This window comes from Scomber scombrus, chromosome 19 (genome assembly GCF_963691925.1).
Source record: "Scomber scombrus chromosome 19, fScoSco1.1, whole genome shotgun sequence".
NCBI lineage: Eukaryota > Metazoa > Chordata > Actinopteri > Scombriformes > Scombridae > Scomber > Scomber scombrus.
In genome coordinates this window covers 4269714-4292953 of record NC_084988.1, presented here as the reverse complement: position 1 = coordinate 4292953, position 23240 = coordinate 4269714, and the positions used below count along the sequence as shown (strand labels likewise).

General features: G+C 40.0%; 1 protein-coding gene across 3 annotated transcripts in view; it reads right to left on the bottom strand.

The window, feature by feature from the left end:
- The window catches only part of atrn (attractin), a 141749-nt gene that overhangs the window by 36906 nt on the left and 81603 nt on the right, over nucleotides 1-23240 (bottom strand). For 2 of the 3 annotated variants that reach the window (XM_062440928.1, XM_062440929.1), the window contains exon 26: nucleotides 10522-10600. In XM_062440928.1, the coding sequence (XP_062296912.1) occupies nucleotides 10522-10600 (79 nt within the window). Of the gene's footprint in view, nucleotides 1-8274; nucleotides 9682-10521; nucleotides 10601-23240 lie in introns of those variants that run through there. The other variant, XM_062440930.1, reaches the window with a different exon arrangement.

Below are 23240 nucleotides of genomic sequence, written 5' to 3'. Positions count from 1 at the left end.
ACCAAAGGCTAAGTGTGAATAGATTAGATTTAGATTTTTATTTTTATTTTTTTCCTGAAGGATTTGGATTTCATAAGCATATTTGATACTGGATTTAGAAATGCTACCAAGCCTAATTATAGGGTTGGCAGGCCCTCGCTGGTTAAATTAAGGCTCATTCATTGGTACATGCTAATATGCAATTTTGGAAAGTTCTGTTTATTTTTCCTCTCAGAACTTGGATCTACTTTCTGTTCCAAGGATTTGTGGCAAGCTAGTAAAAAGCCTTCATGTTTGTAATACCTTTGCCTGGCACGTCTTCATAATTTTGAGTCAAGCTGATGAAGAGTTCGCTGTTTACAGGCCAATTTATCCAGTTTTACTTCTATCATACATTGCAATATTGTAGATTTTTCCTGATATAGTTTAATTAACAATTTCATTTATACATATAAACGTAGCTTTTGAGTATATGTATTGGTGCGTTGTTCTGAAGAGCAGCACGATTGAGTATGTCCACGTGTTCATGTGCATGTGCTACTGAGCAGCAGGACCGTTCAGGATCGCTGAGAGCTACGGACAAGGTCAGCTACGGCACAGGTCAGAGGTCACACAGCTCTCTCCATCAGCTGAGGTGGGAACGGACGGAGGCGGACAGGAAAGGACAGGAGATGAGGAGGCTCGGTGAACCAGCCGACCAGACAAAAGAGAGGGTCAGCAGTTTGCTGTGACTAAGGGCACACAAGGAGGGCATACACGTAGACAAGGACGCAGCTATGGAAACCTTTCACTACTTTGTTTCTTCTGATTCACCCTCACCTTCTGGATCAGATGGCAAAAACAGCTTCTAGAGGAATTATGTTTTAATTTGTCCATACACAAATTTACTTGCTCATGTACAAGCCAATGGGAGAGTACCATAGGAATTAAATATGCAATAATATTATAGTACTATTTCCTCGCCAATTAATCAAGTCTGTATTATTTTAATAAAATACATAATGTGATGGATACAAAAATGCAATGATTAGTGTTATAGTATTGCAAAATTGTCTTAGAATAAAGCTTCAAGCTAGGAACTAACTAGGTATTAATCTGTTGAAGGTTTTGTAGGTAATTCACAGTGCATAAATGTATAAGCACATAATTAAACCCAAGAACCAAATATAGCAATACCAGAATGCTAAAACAGTGATTTGAGACAAAAAAAAACCCAAACTCTCATTACAGGGAGAAATTAAGATTAACAAAGTACAGCTATTGTTGTCTTACTGAAGACGGCGACACTACATACGGTACTCTTTCACAGGTGAACACAGGTTGATACACTTAAATAAAAGCAGTGAAAAGTCTCACTTCAGAGAGCAGAGCTGTTTCACAGCAGTCTGTCTTGTTAAGCCCTCAGATCTTTTCCTCTGATCTGCTCTCATTCTTTAGAAACTTTTATGTGTGGACTGTATACTTTCCCTTCTCAGAATCATCAAAGGCAGACACGGAACGGTGGCTGTCCGTTTCTGGCGGGGAAATATGTGAGTGTGTGTTCAGAGAGAGAGATTCTTTATAGGGATCCGTTCATTATCATCTTGCAACCTGAGCTATATACATTTGATTATAAAAAAAAAAAATAAAGTTGAGTTTACACATCATAGGCCATTGAGCAGCTTTCCAATCATTTTATGGCGTAATAGCAGGTATTTCTAACATGGGCCTGAGCCTTGACAACCTGGTTGACATTCATATTTATAGTAGAGGGAAGGTGGTGTTGGTGAGGCGTCTGGCGGGAGGAGATGGTGAGGAGGGCAGCTTAATGGGGTAATAAATACGTGAGGGTATCTGGAGACGTTTATGCTGCTCTTCCTCTCCCTGCGGTCCGCCTTTGGTGTAGTGTAAAGAATCTACAACACAGTTAATCATGTGGGAAGCAGAGATAACGATCGGGGACATTATCACATTCTGAATTTCTGTCAATACCTCAGGGTGCCATACATGTCTAATATATGTCAAGTTACGTTTGATGTATGTCTGCGTTAGGGTGGCGATGGATGCTGGGAAAATACACAACGCTGTCGTCACGAGGGATATTTTTGTGGAAAAGGAGGAGGGAGGATAAAACAATATGATATGAGACGCCAGTGAAGAAAGAGGAAAAAGGAACATTGTGAAAACTGACAATGAACATCAAAGACTTACTGTACTGCGCACAACAAAGTCATTCAATGAGGGCAGTAAAAATCATCTGAATCAAACTATATGACTCAACTATTTCGTCGCCAGGTACTGAAAATTCTCACTTTTAAAACTCACATTCCGCCCTGATCTGTTTGGTGTTACAAGCCAGCGAAACGAGACTTTCTGTCCTTAAGGCAAAGAATGTGAATATTAAAGCGGTGCGATTATTACAGTATTTTGCATCATAGTATATTACCCAGTCACTAGATGCTGGGGTTGGATCTCAGCTCTAATTAGCTAGCTTGCTCACGTCCATTCAAAAAAAAAAAAAAGTTGTTTTATCATTTGTGCCTGCTACGCTGAGTACGTTCCATACACAGAGCCTAAAGCTGGTTTAAGTTGTTGTAATAGCTGGCTGCTGATAAAAGAAAGCTATAGTCTTTCTTATACGTCTCTTTTTAAAGATTAATGATATGTACGAAGGCTATGAAAGATCCAAATGAAAAATGCTAAAGTCCTGTTTTTAAAAAAAATTCTGAACAGCGACCATCTCAGATCTGCTGTACCCAGATGTTCCTGTAGGAATAATCAACCAGCATTGACAGCGAGCCGTGCATGTTCCAATGGGGCTTACTCTGACTAAAAGGCCAGTGATTTCTACGGCACAGAATGACTGTCGTGGTTGGATCTATGGCCATCTGGCAGCTCTGGCTCCTTCAAAGGAACCGTGAGGCCTCAAAGGACGGCTTTGATTAAGACTCAGACAGTACAGACATACACACTCACATCTAGGCACGTCTATGCAAACAGATGCACAGCAAACACATACGTGAGGGAAAAACATGCAACGGAAAACTTTGAAATGCGAGCAAACAAGCACACCATCCACAACAGGTGGGCACTGGGTTCTTCCAAAAAAAAAACCTCCGCCAGCCTCAGCAGGTGTTAGCTTGCTACCACGGTGACAAGAAGCTCAAACATATTCGAACACTTATTTATACCAAGCGCTTGAAATTAACAGCCTAAAAACCTGCCAAGTAAGAGTAAAAAATTAATTGTGGCTGATCATTAAGTTACCTGCCAAGTTGGCAAAGCTGAATGTGAATTTTGATGCGACTACAAAAGGTGTAAACACAAAGCGCTTGGTCAGGCGTACAAGGACAATGATGATATATTCATATACTGTATGTGAAATACACTGTGCACAAAACACTGTTAACTGCCACACTGCAGTAAGAAGTACAATATTATGATATATTATTATGAGATATATATGAGATATTAATGTTTCAGTCATATACTCTGCTGTGTGTTGTATAATTGATTACTTTAGGACAGGCTACTGTTTTGGAAACTATATAATTGAACAAATGCAGGTCAAACCTATCTACATGTATAACTGTATTAAACATTTATAGTTAGGTAATTTCTCATAGTGCTATAGCAGCCATCTGTAAATAACTAAAATGCTTATTTAAATGGGGAGGAGAGTGCAGACTAGTTTCTTTGGGCAGATAAATAATTTGGTTCAGTTCAGAAGTAAGTGTTGCCAAATATGTGTTACCACAAATAAGCAGCTAAAGGCAGGTTATGTGTTGCTAAGTTGAATTTATTTTTTTGGTCAAACTGCGTTCTGCAAATAATTCATATTTGCTGTTACTCTGCATATCTTGCACACACAATAAATGTATTAATACCAATGGATCAGTGCTATGACATATTATTGAGTCATAACTTTTATTTTTACTTTCAAATATGCTGGAATACATGCAAATTGCTCATGTTTGCTCCTGTTTGTACTGCCGTTCTTGAAAGACATCACACTGACATTTACATTTTAGGGCTTAAGCTAACACAGTTATCCAGAGAGAGACTTGGAATGACTGTGAAAACTTAAACTTCCTTAAAGTCAGATGACAAGGAACCAGCCAGATATAGAGTACATGGCTCAGGGCTATAGCCTTTAATTCCTGTGACCCTGCAATGACTACATAAAATGCAATGGCCACCACTTCCCACTGCACCGGGCCTAAGTGAGGTGAACGTGGGAATAATTAGATGCAAATGTGTGTCACTGTACGGCTGATGCAAGCGGCGCGTAACATGGAGGAATCGGGGGGATGAATGTGGGAACGAAGCCTGGAGGGACAGCGCTGAGAAGAACAGAGCGGTACCGGTGTCACGGAAGCAGACGACTGTAACATAAGAGGCAACCTCGTGGAAAAACATGATTAGCTTTTTACTTGCCGGAAATTATGTGTCACATTGTGTTTACGTAGTTCACGTGTGTGTGCGAAGGTTGGTCTGCTATGTGCAACTGTGTGCAGTTCTGCATGAGTCTGACATGGTAATTATAGTTTTAAGAGAAACTAGAAATGAGTTCTAACACAGTTACAATGACAAGTTTCTTCCAGGCCAATCGTGATGCTGCTTGGTGTTGTGCTTTCTATCCTTATAGTACTCCATACCATATCACTCACTAAATCAGGACTTTTCTTCTGGTAGCAAATAAGTGGGTCTAAAAAGCTGCAAGTATAATTATATGTAGTTCGGGATACTAAAACTTTTTTAACCCACACAGACTTATGAGGAAATATTGCAGTAGTGAATAGACTCTGGAAAAAAGTCACGTCCAAACATAATTCTTTATGCATACAGAAAACTGACTTTTTCCTCCTCGCTGCTCAGAGTGGCTGTGGAGAAAGGTGGACTTCGAATGCCAAAATGTACTTTTGAGATGTTTTTAAAAGGAGTCTCAGCCTTAATTCAACCTGACATCTGTGATAGGAGGTGCTCACTATACATTAAAACTAATATCTACTTCCTCCATCTGCTCTCACCCTTCTCCAAGTCCAAGTTTTTCCTGAAGAAACCCTTTAATCATTACATTCTGTACATTGGTCAGATTATCTTCCAATTACTGGTCAACTGATCCAACTCTGAAATTTACACTCCCAAATGAGATCCAATTAAAAACTATTGGTAGAAGAGCTACAGATATCACTATGAAGGACATAGATATATTACGACTCCCCTCAGAGACCTCTGCTCTCTGCTGCAGCCACCTTTAAGAGGGTGATATTAATACTTACAGACAAGGTATGTCATTAGTTGCCACCTGTTGTTTGAACTGACATCACTTTTTTGATGGTTAGCACATCTCATTTTTTGACTAATAGAGCTTGCCGTTACACCTCCTTCTGTGAAATTGAGCGAAAGATGGAGCGTGAGGTCGACAGGCAGATTGTACCGGACTGTTGTGGTGAAGAAGGAACTGAACCAGAAGGTGAAGCTCTTAATTCGCCAGTTGATGTAACCTTCACCTACAGTCGTGAGCTTTGGGTAGTGACCGAAAGAATGAGATTGAGGATCCAAGCACCTGAAATGAGTTTCCTCCAGAGGGTGTCTGGGCTCAGCCTTAGAGGTAGGGTGAGGACCTCGAAGTAAAGCTGCTGCTCCTTTGCATCGAAAAGACCTAGCTGAGGTGGTTTGCCGTTTTCTGGAGGTGTATTGGGCACGTCCAACTGTTAGACAACCCGAGGGCAGATCCAGAACATGATGAAGAGACTACAAATGCCTTGGTTTCCTCCAGGAGGAGTTAGAGTGCATTGCCGGGGTGAAGGATGTCAAATGTTTTTTCTTTTACCCAAAAGGGAGATTGTCATTTCTCCTTTCCGCGGGTGAAAGTGAATACATCATCGTTTTAAGAGAGATCAAGCTGACTCCATGGATTTCAGCAAACCCCACTGTGCTCCAGAAGCTTTTACAGGTGGTGGAAAATTACTTTTTGGGCCCAACGTTTCCTCTAGCACTTATCCCTCTTGACCAAATCCTGTGCTAATTTTGTTTAAAGGTTAGTCTGTGAAGGGCCCAGCTGGACAATAGCGGTTGTGTGATGGAGAGAGGGCAGAAAGGGAGCAGGTGAAGGGGGGAGGGGGAGATGTTAAGAGGCGTCCAGAGGTAAGGGTGATGACAGCACTCTTTGGTGAGGTTACAGCCAAAAGGCACTTCAGTAGGCGCAGAGAGTGTGAAAACCACAAACCAAAAGTTCACATTAAGTATAACATTGGGTTGTATTGCCCTCAGACAGTGCCACACACACACACACACACACATGCATGCACATACACAACCTTTCAGCCACTCATTCAAAACGTGGTTCAAACCCTTCTGGAAACACACAATGAAAATGCAATGTGTCATGTTTTTTGGGGAGGGTGTATTCAAAATGCAAAAAACTGTACCTCAAACTGACTTTTCATAGTTTCCATGTCACTTTAAATAGCTAATACCAGCTGCAAAAACACAACACCACAGTGTGTATATCTCAGTGAGCCAATCAGCTAATTAGCCAGTTAGCACCATTCAGATAACACACTCTAAGTTTGTCATCAAGACCAAACACCTGGTCACGCCACACTGTCAGTCCAACATTTGTTCAGTCTCTGTCAGTCAAAAATCGAGGTTGCACAGAGCAACCGAAAAAAAAAAATCCTCCTCAAAGTTATTTAGACGATCGATGTTAAGAAATAAAATAATAAACTGAGCAAATCTATTGTGGCTCCTGTCATCTGAAGAGGCATAAATCAATCACATTAGGGCTTTGTCAGGATGCCTGCTTCGCATCACTCATGCACTGCAAGAGTGTGTATGTATGTGTGTTTGAAAATGTGTGTAAATGTCATTAAAGCTTAAAATCTGCAGTGTATCACAATATACATTTACCAAACCTTGTTTCCTATTCTTCCTGTATATTACAGAAAATGTGTGATAAAGACATTTCCTCTCAGGAATGAATAATCGACTTTCCTTGATCATATCATATCTGTCGTCACTCCTTCGGGGCCATTTAAATGCCTTCTGAAACATTTCAATTGTTTTGTATTGTGTTTTCAGAGATTGTTAAAAAGGTCCGGAAATTGTCCGTCATTTGCAATCCCTTGTGGACCCTGCAGTGCTTCCCACAGTTTGGCAGATTGCTTTAGTATCCTCTGTTTAAAATTACTGAAGTTTTGTTTTTCAGTTGACTCAGTCAGACACACAATGTACCGTGTCATGTCAAGTCATTTGTATTAATATAGCCCTATGGCAGAAAATTTGCCTCAAGGGGCTTTATAATCTGTACAGGATCTAACACCCTCAGGACTCTTGAAAAAACGCTGACAAAACCTCATAGGAACAATTAATCATGGCCGCTGCTCTTCATCCATGTGCTCTAACTGACTCAATGCTTTTTGATAAACTGAAAATTTGGAAATGTTGAGCTTTAGAAGCCCTGTTCTTTTTTTATAATGTGTGGTCATGAACTTTGGAGTATCTACGCATGGTTTCTGCACAGCAATCAAGCCTCCTAGATTAAGTGCATTAGGCTCTTAGTACCTGTCTGTCAGAAAAATGACTTTACTTCAATTGAAGATAAAAGTACAAGATTGAATAGATGAAGGCTTGTTGTTTTGTTCCAAGCATTTCAAGCTAATTCACAGAGTCTTTGTCTACTCTTTAAGTTGTAAGAAATGTGTGACAGCCACAATTTGATACAATCGATGTACTGAACTATATTATCAATTACACATCATTGGTTGATAGAAAAGTTTACGACTGCATATTATATGCACAGATAGAAAAGGCTCTTCCTGGCATTTCCTGAGATTTAGCTCAGAGTTTACTTATAAAGAAACTAGTTTTTTCATTACTAAAAATGTTATTTGTAATGGGATTATATTTTTCTCCTGAAAATATAACACCACATTTCAAAGAGTTAGTTTACCAAGAGATTTGTTTTTTTTTTCCTTTTTTTATTCTTTTCATAAGATACATAAATCTTGCGGTGTTTTGGGAAGATGATAAGCCCAACTAAATGACTGTTTTATGGTTGTAATATTTTCATAACAATGGTTTTAATCAATGTAAAAAAATATGTAAATGTTAAACTCATTATTACATGTTAGTGTAGCATATTTGGTTGTTATTAATAAGTACTTGTTTAAAGGGGCACCACTTCCTACATTGGGAGGAAATTAATTATTATGGACAATAATTATTAATGAAATGTCTCAATTTAGAAGAATCATGGCTCTGATTCAATAGCTCCGTCCTACTTCAAAAGAAAACACACAGACAACTGGGTGAATTTTTAATTTTTAAATTTTTAAATGCAATGATTATGATACAAAACAATATGAAATGAATTGATTATTATTGAGATGCAGAATGAATGGAATATGATGATAAACGATACTGAAATTTAAATTAATTTAAATTTAAATTTAAATTAATTTAAATTTCTCTGCCTACTTTGTCAGCAGTGGGGGAGAACCAGCTGTTTAAAGTGTCCGCTCGGTCCCGGTAAACTCCCACGTGATTGACTCGCGAATATGTTGCACTGTTGCCTAGGTGACGGTCAATGGTCTGCCTACAGACTCGGCTCCTAACTGCTGTGGATTTGTAGATATCTAACGTACGTATCTAACGATGATGGCTGATGGAGAAATGTCTAGAGCCAGAACAAAAATTCTTCAGCCGCAGGGCACCGGCTGTTTTTTTTAAAAAAAGGGGATGAGACCCACTGCTGGGCGTGGTGACGCGTTTCACCAATCGGGTTTTCCTTTCTCTTTGTCTCACTGATGACGATCTAATTTCTAAACGAGTGATTTAACTTTGTAGTTTTACCGCTCAAAGTTACCTGCATTCATCATCATGGTTCCCATTTGGGGCATTTAATCATGACTTCATAGTGTGTGCTTTAACACAGGGACACAAAACACAGAATGCATTATTTAGACGTAGATGTCATATCTGGACCTCATTCAGTAAAAATCAACATCACATAAATGATTAATATGATTAAACAAAAACAATCACTGTGCTATTCTCATCATTGGATGACTAATTATTACCGCATAGGTAAATGTAACATACCACTTATCAATGTATCATATAGTTAAGGTGCATTAATAAAAAACAGTGCATTAAGTATCTGTTTATGTGTGATAGCTGTATAATATGAGTGATAACCTGATAACCTCCTGAGGCTTGACTCGAAAATGATATCAAATTCTAAGACTGGGATAAGATAACTATTCACCAAATCACATACTTTTAATATTAACAGTTAACAGTAACATATCAGCATTTAGACACTGAAATACATTTCACCATCAGAGAGAAACCTGTGAAATCTGAAATGTGTCTTATGACAAGGGAGGGTTTTCTACGTGAGTGCGTGGAGGTCATTTCACACCAGCGTATTTCTTTGAGATGCGCGACAGTCGACCGGTGGTCTGCGATAAGTCTTGTCATCCGTTGAGGACCCGATGATACAGAGAGGTCTGGTTTATTTCACCTTTACACACCTCCTGTCCTTTGTGATGCTTTCGTTGAATTTTAATGTTTATTCTGTTTTTTTGTTTATTCAGGAGGGAGGCTTTATCAGGCTAACTTCATTACATCCGATGCTAAAAGGTGCTTTTAACCAGCCTTTATCTTTTGTTGTGATTCGCCCTGCGTGTCCGCTACATGAAGCTCAAGCTGGACCTACAAAGTGACATGGATAAAACACAGAAAAGCAACAGTTTGTAATATTTTGATTATATTACAATGTCTTTGGAAGTTACGTCTCAGCATTAGCTGTTAACTTGGCGACACTAAAATGGGGGAAAAACACTGAATTTGAGCAACTAAAATCACTCAGTTGGATTGAAATATCCAAGGAGGGTTGAATTGAGAGAAACTGGACGTGACTGAGATATAAGAGCTTCGGATTTGAGAGTTCGCACAGCTAGAGGTCAGTGATGCGGCCTTAAAAAGTGGAGTGAATCGGCAGCTTAAAATGCATTATGTAGAGGCATTACTAAAATTCTGTTTACCCTGTTTTGGTGTTGTGCACTTAGATGGAGGTTGGCAAAACATCAGAGACATGTTTCAGTATAATGCAGTCGATACAGAACTGCAAATACCTGCAACCTCAAAAAGACCACAGCTGAATGAACACGTCTCTCTTAAAAACAGACCATTAGAAAGTTACAGGGCTTCTGGGTTGGATTGGAAATGATTATACTGTATGTAGACATCATATACTAAGTGTGTGTATGCATGCTTTATGTGCTGTAAATATATTTATAATAGCTAACGCACCCTGTCAAAGTACCATTACCCACCATATAACTCTGTTTACTGGAGGTATTTTTATACTTCCAGGTACAGACCTTCAGCTTGGTCTTTTATTGTAAGCTACGCTGACCGACCGAAATGTCAAACTTAAAAAGCGGCTTCATAGCAACAAAAAATTAAATATAACCAGAAATGTGTTCACGGTGTTAATTTACTGACCCGAAAAAGCCAAAAAAAATCAATATTTGTAATAAGTAGACTTACCTCTCGTCGCCGTGACGCCCAGCAGCTCTGTTTGATCTTCCAAACCACGGCGGCCACCAGGAGCAGGGACAGGAAGCAGCTGTGGACAGACAGACAAAGAGAGAGAGAGAGAGGAAGGGATGAGACAAAAAGAAGCAAAAAAGACCAAACAAGGAAGAGGTGAACACACTGAGAAGATCTGAGGAAGTGCATGACTATATTCATCAGTTTCTGTCATACATAAATGAATCAAAGTACACTTATTTTCCTTTTTGAACTTATACATATTCATAGGTGTTTGAGTCTGACAGCTCTTGACAGAAGAGTTGATTACAGCCCACATTGATTTGAATTATTAGTTAATGAGTTACAGGTCTTAAGCCTGCGGACCAACTCTCTGTTTTTGTCCCTCCTGATGAGAAGTTATAAGCCACTGCTGAGCCATAATAATAAAAAAACAACATTTACAGCAAGTTTTGACACATCGCTACAGTTTGTCTACACATCCAGCAGCATGCCAAAGCGACACAATGATTACCAACTGTCAAAGAATAATAGACGTTATCCAAAAGTTCTTCTCCAAGAAATACGAGCTCCGTTTGTGTGCGAATATAAGACGACGAGATTCAAAAAACACAGCCTGTGCTTATACGTACGACCGCAACCGCCACCAAAAATATCTTCGCAGTTACATTACAATGGGGAGGATGATGTCACTTGTTCACAAGATTTGACGTCGGTGTAAAACGGTGTCTGACAGTGAAAGCAGCTGTCAAGAGAAGAGGAGAAGAAGGAGTTACACAGGAGAGGAGGGGGGGGAAATGGCCAACTACACTTTTTACTTTTCCATGAGACTGCCTTGAGGTATGTCTGACATTCTGGCGATATGTCAGACATAAGTGTTTGTAGACACACATACATTCATTCACAAACATACTCTGACTTATTTATATGAAGGTTGCGTTATGTTATTTATTTATTTATGAATATTTACATTTGTGTACAATTCTCCTCTTGAGTTTTGATGCATCTTTGTCATATTGATTTGTTTCTTCTGCTCTTTTCATTTGGCTCAATATGTGCTTTTTAGTTGTTGTTTTTTTTTTTTTAGCACCGTATGATTTCTTTTCTTCTGCCTTGAGCACTTAATGTCTTTTTTTTTTTCCCCAAACACCATTTTCACATTTGTGCAAATAAAAATATACAAAAAATCCTAACCCTGAGAGTTTTTGCACTCAAGACAAAATTGCCTTGAGGTGATAAAGGTAAGGGTGACATGTCTGGGGAAAGGTGGTTTGTTAGCAGTGTCATATTATTTGTGTGTGTGTGTGTGTGTGTGTGTGTGTGTGTGTGTGTGTGTGTGTGTGTGTGTGTGTGTGTGTGTTACAGGCTCTTTCTACTTCACCAGGCTGCTTTCACACATTCACGTAAGAAGCTGTGAAGAAGACAGGGAAGAAAAAAAACAAAAATAATGGCAAAGGCAGAGAATGAGAGAGATAGGGAGAGAGAGAGAGAGAGAGAGAGAGAGAGAGAGAGAGAGAGAGAGAGAGAGAGAGAGAGAGGGAGTGTGAGTGTGAGTGTGTGTGTGTGTGTGTGTGTGTGTGTGTGTGTGTGTGTGTGTGCACGCGCTCTAATACATCAGAGACAGCATCTCCTGCGATCTGAACTTCATTCCATGACTGTCACGCCTTTCCTTGATTTCCTGTCAGCAATCCTGCAGCTCTCCCTCGCTCCATACTTTCTATATATTTCTGTTCGCTTCAGTGTTGGCAACTGGCTGGTGATGGAGCAGCATGATGGCAAAACGCCTAAACGCCAGTGATCCAAGCATCAACTCGGATCCCCTCCAGGAAAACATCCACTTCAAAAATAGTTTGCACATTTAAGTTTTATGTAATCTGGGATGTGTGAACACGAAAACAAAGTCGTTAGCAAAGCTAAAACTAGTCAACTGCAATGAGACCCTCAGGTATGATGTCGCCATGAGACACAAAATATATTTTTAAACAGAGCTATGGTTATATTATGTTTACTTAATGTTTCAACAATTAATTAGCTAGATTTTTTACATTAATAAAAATAAAGCGAACCAGAAAATGCCTTGAATACAACCTCAGCACTGTCACTGTTTACAAAGCCAGTCTGTAATCATTCTCAATGCAGAGGCTTTTAAATGAATCTCAGCAGCAACACTCAGTGATGCTTACAGTCTAATTTACCGTTCATATAATTAACACACCATCTCTACATTATTCCAAGTCTCATGCATTTAAATTTCCATGCATTCAAATTCTGAATGTGACTGAAGCAAACGATTAACAATCTAAATTATGTTAATCGGATTCTATTTGAAGTTTGACTTATGAATCTGTAAACAGCATGCATGTGGCGCCGTATTAATACAACTGTTGCTTACTGAAGAGACACTCAACACTGCGGCTACCGCAATTATGATCTGAATCACTCTTTTACTCGTTTTGCTTTTGCTGGATCACTGTGAGGATGAATTTGTGTGTCGACTGCTTTAATATTTACAATTGACATTAATATGCAGTTAGACTTCATTTCCATATACATACATGGTTTGATTGTCGTCAGCATGTTTTTATGAAGGTAAAGGATAAATATGGAGTGTGCATGCGAATGATACACAGTCCTGCAACTTGTTTCACATTGTTCCACTGATCTACAGGTGGCAGTAATGCACAAAGAAACACAGCAATGCACCACAAAGGCAGAGAAGAAGAAGAAGAAGGCAGGCCAGTGAGCATGGATGCTGCAACAATGCTGGATATTTTACTACACTTCACTTAAAAAATCTGTTTTGCTAGATGTTCAGTGAGGAAGGACATTGGTTTCACACATTTGTTAGATCAAATGTGTTCTGGTGAGTAACAGTGAATGTAAACATAACTTGTGCTGTTTGCAGGAAACCTCCACAGGGCTCCTTTAACTCCATCCTACTAACTCTGTCCTGCTGTTGTAAATACTCACTAACGCACAAAATTAGTCACCAACAAATGGACCGTTTCATTCTGTTTGAGCAAAGTTTGCTAAAATCTACAATTCGCTGTTGTTTAAGGAAATGATTTATGCTTTGTTATAAAAATTGAAAATATATATATCTATGATGTTAAAGATAAAGCTGTTGAAGATGTTGTTAAAGATTTATGTCTTTGGTAGAAATCGAATGAGTGCCAGAGAGAGTCGGGAAGATGGAAAGTATGGAGAGACAAACTAACACATTGAATATCACAAACATTAACTTTTTTTTTTTTTTTATGAGATTTATTTTGGGCTTTTTTGTCTTTATTTGATATATAGTAACTGGCATAGAGGCTAACAGGAAACAGGGAGAGAGAGAGGGGTAATGACCTGCAGCACAGGTTCCCGGCCGGACTCGAACCAGGGATGCTACAACCATGTGGCATGCGCGATGACCACTCGTCCACCAAGGCTCTCCACAAACCTTAACTTTTAACGTTGACAATCTGATATGTTGTCATGCACTGCTGGTGTTTGAGAACTCTACCACCAGGTGATTCCTTTGAGTGAGTTGAGCTGTTTTGGGTTTGAAGAAACTACCTTTTTAGTGTGTTTGCATCAGCAGAAGCTATTATTAGCAACAGTGAAACTTTGCTGAGGGACTATAGTACAAACATGTTGTTGTGGAGTGAATAATAAAGTAACGTTTCAAGTCATATTATGCTCAAGCATCCACCTACATGGTCGCTACATTATACAATGCAAAATCATCGGTTAGATAAGAGAGCCGTCTTTGATATTGTTTTGTGTGTGTAGCTGATTTTCTTCATATGTGCAAATAATGTACGTGACTTGTCTTTCTGGGGTTGGCTGTGGATTTAGTTTGAAGCTCTAAGTCAAAATATAACTTCTCAAACTTCCAAAGTTTTACCACCTTTCCAATCTAAATGCCTTTGCCCATTTTAAAGCTGGTTGTGATGCATTTAGATCTTTATTCATCACTCCCACACCCTCCCTGCCCACCCTGTGTGACTCTTTGCAACGCCATCTATTCACAAATTCCCTTATCTTTCTGTGGCTGAAGAGGACTCTTAAGAGATCCATCCGTTCAACCATCTTATTGATCTGGCTTCCTGCTCACTGCTTAAGGAGCGACACCGTGCTGATGAATGACCCGCGTGAATAGATATCAGCCCCGCATCAAAGGCTTCCCCGCTCGGTGGGGCGGGAGGGAAAAGGAGAAAAGAGACAAAGGAAGGGAGGAGAAGGAAAGACAAAGAGACAGGTGGAAATGGACAGTAATAGTGAAGGACGGAGAGATTGGGGCAGATAAGACATTAGAAAATGCGAGCTTAAGTTAGAACAACTGAAAAAGTAAAGAGACAGAAACAAACCGAGGACTGAGATCAAAAGACTGAAAGAAGAACATATAGAAAGCAACAAGAGACACAGATTAAAACAGACAGAGCAGTGCGCTTCATTTGATCTCAACCTCCACAAGGGAAGCTGGCCAAGTTAGTCAGGCTTCAACCCCGCCCTCACCCACCACCAACACCACCATCACCATCACTCCATCACACCTAAAGCTCCCACTCTCACAGGGAATAGAAATAAGCATCCACCTGCAGATGCTGCCACACCAGAAGCACCTGCACTGATTGCACCTCACCTCCTCTTTTAAAGCGCCATTGTCACATTTGACACCGCTGTACTTTTCCATTTCAGATGTGATGTTGAAATTACAGCTGCAATAGTTGAAGTAAGTGTGATGATGACTGTTTGAGTCTCCGGCAGCCGAACCAATGAACACATGGCAACAGTCCATGAGTGTCATGAGCTGGATCGCTCCGAGCTGGTTGACAAACTGACATCAGGAGTTAAATGTGAAACTATTTACTGTAGCTGACAGGTCCAACAAAGACTCTTCACCTTATTAACTGTTACTGACTCTACAGAAGGGATTATTGCAGCTCCATGAAGCCTGGAGGCCTGCAACAATCTAACACCAACACTGCCGTAAGACACACCTTCACTAAATTCTACCTGACACTTGAGCACACTGTGGTATTGATGCTTTTTTTTCCTTTTTTCTTTTAACAAGCATTGAGCTAGTTAACAAGTAGGCCGAAAGCAGTCTGATGGCGTGTTCGAGTCATGGTGGATTTGTTATAAAAACACCCGAGGTAGAAAAACCCTCAACTTAACTTCCTCATGGTATTACACGTATGATACCTGTTTTTTTCGTCCTTAGCTCAGATATTTCCCACCAGCTGTCAAGAGGAGTTTTTGTGGGAGTGCTTTGGTGGCTGAGTGGTTACTGCGCCGGCTACAGCGTCCCTGGTTCGACTCCAGCAGGGGGCCAAAAATCAATGCAAAAATCCCAGAAATATGGCTAATAAAAAAGAATAGTTTGGTCTAATTAAAATAATTTACCATACTACAGAAAAACAGCAGAGCCTTTGCTTTTTGTGAGTGAATTCAAAATGACTATTTAAATGAGTAAAATGCATTTAAATGTGCTCTATGCTTGAACAACTATCCAATGAGAAATTCTAACTCAAATGTTGCAATGTTTTTTTTGTTTTTTTTTCAGTGGCAACTATTTAAAGCCATGTGTTACTGCAGAGGCTGAGGTTCAACACACACACACACACACACACACACACACACACACACACACACACACACACACACACACACACACACACACACACACACACACACACACACACACACACACACACACACACACACACACACACACACACACACACACAAAACTGCTTTTCTATAATGCAGTAATTTTAAGCTTTGGCTCTGCTTACATTTACCATAAAGGACAAGATGTCATAATGGCTTTGAAAGCAGGTGGTGATGGAGCAGAGTCGGGGGGGGGGGGGGGGGTTGAGGGAAATGTGTCATTCTGACAGACAATGCGTTCTGATGGATCCGCTATAAATACATAAAAAACAATATCTTAGTGCCAAGGACTTGACAGGGCAAAGTAACACGTAACATCTAATTTGAGAAGAGTGCTTTTGACAGCCAGATGGTCTTAATTTGGATTGATTTTTTTTTTTTTTTTTTAAATGTCAAGTATTTTTCCTCCTAACCTGTAAAATCAATCATGTTCTAGCTGCTATATGACGAAGCAGGCATTCAAAAATGTACCCTCGACCCTCTAGTATTCATTCTAAAGAATCCATTATCTGAATTTAACATCAGTATTGACTTCTTAAATACAGCATGATATTCATTGAGTAAATGATGGTGCCATTAGCAGTGTATGCTTTAGGGTGTGGCTACACTGTGACTCCACCCTCTGGCTCCAAAAATCCAAGATGGAAACCATCAAAATGCCAAACTCGAGGCTTCAAAACAGGAGTCCACAAACCAATTAGTGACATTACTGTAGTTTACAGCCTACAGACCTGCTTAAACATTTCCTTCCCTACAAAACATTTCAGAAGCCATTTATTAAACATTTTACAACATTCCTTATGATTTAGGAATGTCTTTCTTTCGTGAGAACAGTCCAGCAATTTGTGGTCTAGAGCCATCTTATCTGCCCTGGCTAGCTTGACTTTCAGTTCATCCTTCTGCTCCTCAAAGTGGTTTTCAATGTGTTTAGTCACAGTAGCTCTTGATGGCATAACACACTCAGGCATGAGTGCTCTTTCAATCCCTCATCCTCCACAACCCTGACAGACAGCTTGGTCTCAATCACTTGGCACAGTGACTGCGAGTCACCCTCAGACATGGCAGCTGGGTGCTTGTTCTTAATGTGGTACAGCATAGCGTTAGTATCATATTGTCATATTGGCCAAAATATAAGGTGAACCTGATTATAACAAATACCACAACCACCAAAACATTACTAATACCATTACTTTTTAAATATAACTTGCATCATGGTATAGTTAAATACTCAAACACTCTCCAGTCTCCCATATTATTTTCTCCAGCATTTAGCATTTATAAGACTGCCTTTGTCTTTCTGAGCTCCTTATCATCTGTGACAGTGGTATTTGGCGGGTTGACATATTCCATTTCTGCATTAGAGACGCTGGAAGACGCTTTGGACTCGTTTTCACTCGTCTTTTTGTTTTCTCCTTGGCAGAAAACACATTACATGAGCCTTCAGAAACTCCTGCAGGTTCAACTGGATTTACAAAAAAAAAAAAAAAAACACTTTTAGAGCTGACTCACTCACTAAAAACAGACTTTAAGACTCTCGCTAGCCCTAGCAACATTAAGCTACTACAACCCATAATGCAACATTGTGCAGCAGTTGGTTTTAACACCACTAATTTATGGATTCAAAAAGAATATCTGATGTTGTGAACACGTAATTGTCAAGCCTTTAGAGGAGTCTGTATGTAAATGAACCGATAGACCAACACGCTAAGCTAGTTAAAAATATTCTCAGTGGTTAATTAATGGTTAATTGTTGCTGCTACTGGTCAAAAACTCAAGAGTACCTTTAATACTGTTGGCTTTCAAAGTATCGCACTCTCATTGCAGCTGTTTCCCTTTTTAGTCAAGCCTGACACCAACCAGACACAAATATTTTTTTCACTGTGGCAGCTAATTAGAGAGTCTTGAAAAGGCATTGCTCAAAATCAGATAATGATAATCATTTGGTGGTGAAATTACATCTGCTAACAGGCATTGCTTTTACCTGCCATTTAAGTGCCATTTAATTTGCTCCATAAATGATGGGGTTACAAACTAAATGTCTGCTTTTATCATTTGGTTTTATTGTCCTGTCAGCATCGCTGAACAACAGTTTGTATAATACGAGATGTGTAAAGTGTGTAGAGCATGCATTAATATACTTTTATCTGTGCTAAGTAGCTTTTCTTAATGGTTGTCATGCATGTCTGCTTTCACTAACATAAATATTGTAAAATGATGGTCAAGACATTTGTTGCTTGAGTCATAAAATAATATAAAAGAAATAGAAGGTAGAACAAAATTATATTGAATATGATTAATTACTGGGTTGACAATTGGAAATCTAATTAAGATACGTTAATCCCACACTCGCTTTTAGGGTTGATTCTCATTTGTAAAAAATAATTAAGCACGTTTAACTCTTCAGTTACACAGATTATGGTGCAATTTAGATGATTTCTATGTAAAATATATTATACTACTATATTGCTGTGGATGAACTATTTCCATTGAATCATACTGTACCGTCATGTACATACCGACATGACGCCACAGCTGCTTAATGTCCAACAGTAGAAATCTACAGATTGTACTTCATGTCTAAGGTGTTACAGTGTGTAACTGTGTTGAGCAAGGACAAAAACTGACAGGAAGTGTATGTATGTATCTTGACTACATCAGGGGGGGGGGAAAAGAAGATGGACGCGGTTTGTTTCAGTGACAGGCGAGAGCATGGTAGTAACGGCAGAGTGAGAGTGTATTATAGCCACGAGCAGCTTAGGCCAGAGAGGTGAGCTCTGATGTGTCACTGGCTAACCTGACAGCAAGACAACAGCCACAGGGCAAACACCAACAGACCGGCTCTGTTGTCTACAGCCAGCTGAATACTAATCCAGCAGCCTGCCTGCCGCTGGCTTTTACTCCGAGGTGGGAAATTAAACCTTCTCACCAGCCAAACACCATTTCATTTTCACTATCGCTGATAAGTTTGTCTACTGAACCACACACTAACCAGGATGTGCTCAGAGGTTCTGTTCTGCCCTGCACTTGTCACCACTAAACCCCCGCAGCACTACGGGTGGTGGGACACTGTTCACAGCAGAACACGCTGCAGCATACAAATTTCTGTGTAATCTTTGCAGCTTTGTATTTTTGTGTTTACCGACTCTTCTCTGTGAGAGCGAGGGAGACAAAAAAGCACAATCTAATTTGCCGTGTTCTTACAGGAAGAATGGCATGCATGCAACCGAAAAGAGACACATCCTCCTGTATGTAGTGTGTACAGCCTGTCTAGCTGAACTTCTTAATTTTTTTTACTCTGCCTCGTTCCCTGCCCCCGATGCCAATTCATAGATGTTAATTAGTTATAGATAATTACAGTTATCGTTTCACCTCTTTAAACTTGTTAAGACTACAAGCTAATTAAAACAGCAGCTGGCTCTTTAAGGTTTGAAAATTGTATGTTTTCAAATCACAATTTGAATAAAAACAACAATACGTTGTTAAACTCTGCTATACATAATTCATACTTGCCACTGGAGCTGCAGCTGTAATGTAGGAGTAAAAAAAAAAAAAAAAAAACATCTGATAACTTGCTAAATGGGAGTTTGTTGGGAATATACTGCCTGACTGAGATATAATCTAAATGCCACAGTGGATTGAAGAAGCGGTGGTGACAAAAACTGCAGTGACAGAGGGCCAAACGTAGCTGAGGGGGGAAAATGAGGATTTACAAAGTTATTGCTGATAAAAAGACCTAGATTCTTTAAAAAAAAAAAACCTCTGGCGCACCTTTTAATCCAAACATGTAAAGAAATCTGATCAAAGAAATAACAGCTTTTTCAGAAGTCATATTCAATTTCAGACTAACTTAAAACATCCTGTTATGAGGCGCGGTGCCTGAGGTGTACAGTGCTACGCTACACTCTGCTGCAGTTTTGCTTTTGCTTGTACAAACCTGATGAAGCTCATGTCCAGTGTGCAATAGAGGGAAGGTGAATAGTGGCCATGAGGCTGATTGGTTGGAATGAAAAGACTTTGCCTCCCTCGGGACTCCCCCGTGAGTGCATTACGGCACTGTTCACGTTCCTGTTGCACTCCTCCCCACTCATTACAGGTGAGGAAGAGGAGGAGGAGTAGAGAGTGGATGCTCTGAGTCAAACCGACTGATCTGACTCATTTATTATTAATCGGACGCAGAGCGGCTTTCAGCTCTTCGCGGACGTATCAGGGGGGAAGGTTCAGCCGCAAGGTGCTTCTCGTGCTCTCTCTATCTGCTCCATCTTTTTCTTGTATCTCTCTCTCTGGCTCCTCGCTGATGACCTGACAATGAGGTCAGATACAAAGAGGGAGCGCTGAAGAATGCAAGAGAAGGGGGAGAGAGAGGAGAGAGAAAAAAAGAGAAGGTGGAGCAAGAGGTGGGGAGAAGGAGTGAAGAGAGAAGAAAAAGAGGCATCTAAAGAGAAGGCAGGCAGGGCAGGAGGATGAAGAGAGGGTTGAAACTGTGGCAGGAATAAGAAATGCTGAAGGTAGGAAGGTAGGAGAGCAAGAAGAGAGCAATGAAAGGCAGGGGGAGAAAATAAGACGTACAAAGGCGAGGAGGTAAACGGACAGGCGATGAAGCAGCAGCAAAGGTGCAGATAAGGATGGAGAGAGTAAGAGGAGGAATAAACTCACAGAGAGAAAGAGACAGAAGGCTAGAAAGCTTTGAGAAGAGAAGAGAGCTGGGATTGTGGCACAGCACCGGCAGCAGAGCCTGCAGGGGGCCCGAGGACCCTTTAGGCCAGGCAGGAGGGGTCTGAATGTGTGTTGAGTGTCTCTCTGCCTCTCTCTCGCTTTCTCAGGTGTCTCAGTGGAGAGAGAGAGAGGGAGAGAGAAAGTGTCTGCTGTCAGTCAGCACTGAGAGGTGCATGCTGGGGGCAAACACTTCACCGACTGTGTGCAGGTAATGATGTGTGTCATGACCAAACTGATGTGTGACTGACGTGTGCCATCCAAATATTTATTTTTACATTAAAATATGATTTAGTATGAAAAAAAGGGAGAAAAAGGAAGCTGCAACTGATGATTATTCCCATTATCATAATTATTATTTTTTAAATTAATCAATAAATCTTATAATCCAGTGGTTCCTAATCTTTTTAGCTTGTGACGCCTCGTCTCTGACTGCTCTTCGACTGCGTTCATCATTTAAATACATAAATACATGAAAAAAATCTTAACTCGAGGACTACAGTATTTATATTTTTCATCACAGTCTTCATGATATGACGAAAACTGCTGTGTTGTTCCTGCTAACGTCTGTGTTTAAAAATCACATATTATACATTTTGCATTAATAATTGTTTTTTTAATATCACAGGGTTGAGCCAAAGTCTGACATGTTCAAATCTTACACATAAAGAGCTTTAATGCTTTTAATCAATTATCAAAAATGTTTACTAATTCTTTGTCAATTGATTTAAGCTCAATTCAGCTATACAAAAAAAAAGAAACAAAACACGCAACAAAGGAATATTAAATACATTTTTGTTTTCAATGTTGGTAAAGTATGAAATCGGTCCAATAACAGCCAGCTCTAAAAAACAACTTCCCCCATTTAAAATATTGAGCGTGTAAACTATTTATTCTTCGACATTTCAAAAGTCTGAACATCATTTTCTTGACAGTTCGATTGAATCACAGCAATAGTTTGTCTTTGTGCTGCAGAGTCCTCCACAGTCCTGTCCTGCTGTCAATCACCCATCACCTGTCCTGTCACTACTGCTGCTGCTGCTGCTGCTGCTGACGCTCACGCAGCCAGACACGAGTATACAAACACAACGTTGTGTGAGAGGGATCAGCGAGCTTGTGTGCTAACATGGTGAATATCACAGTTGGGGTCAATGTCACTTTCTTTTCAGCCAATCAACAATGGATTTCTTTCCAAACGTGTAAGATTGAAAAGATCTTTGCTCTGTTAACGTTGCCACTGAGAGCAAATACCACTGAGGAAATAATTGAGAATGATCTGTCACTAGTGAAAGGGTTGCAGTTTAAACTGACGTGTGGGATTGATTGTATTGAGCCGACCAACTAGTGTAGGCTGTAAGATGAGGCCTTGAAGAAGCAGCAGAGAAAGAGAAGACGGAAACGGTGTATGGTTGTATGTGTGTGTGTGTGTGTGTGTGTGTGTGTGTGTGTGTGTGTGAAGGACAATCATAGAGGACACACAGCACTACTGAGTGGCCAGCTGCCTCCTATATTTTGAACAAAGAGTGTTTCTGGGTACATTCATGTGTGTCAATGTGTGTTTGAGTGTGTGTACAAGAGACTGACTCTATGAATTTTATATTTTTTTTTGCCAGTGTCAAAACCTGCAGATGTGTTTTAAGAGGCACGATACAGAGATGATGACCACAACAACATAATTATCTCTGTTCTGTCACAGGCCACTTCCTGCTGGCTGATGCCACATAATGTAAGAACAGCTGCCAGGTTTTTGCTTTAAAACCTGGGACCAATACAGAGAGCTCCAAAATAAAATGTGTGTGTGTGTGTGTGTGTGTGTGTGTGTTTGTGTGTGTGTGTGTGTTTGTGTGTGTGTGTGTGTGTGTGTGTGTGTGTGTGTGTGTGTGTGTGTGTGTGTGTGTGTGTGTGTGTGTGTGTGTGTGTGTGTGTTTGTGTGTGTGCATGATTGTGTAAACATATTTGAGAGGTGATGATATTGCTTTTCTATCTGCGTCTACCCGAAGGCTGAGCTCCCAAAATGACAGTACAATTAAAGCACCAGTTCTCAAATAATACATCAACATACTCAACAGGCAACTGTTGCATGCTGAGGAAGAGCGTCCGCCCAACACGTCTATAAAAAGGAATAAATCATTTAATTGGAGTACTGTCCTACTCTTTCTTTTACATCAGTTCTCAAAGGACCAGTACAAGCTGGGCTCAACAGCAAAGTAGGTTTCAGTGCTGCCATTCAGTGTCAAATTAAAAGGTTGGCACACCCAATTAAAGCAATTGAGACTTGTAGAAATCATTTTTATAGCAATTAGAGTTTTTCAATTACAATTTTTCCAGTTGTGGAACCCAAAATT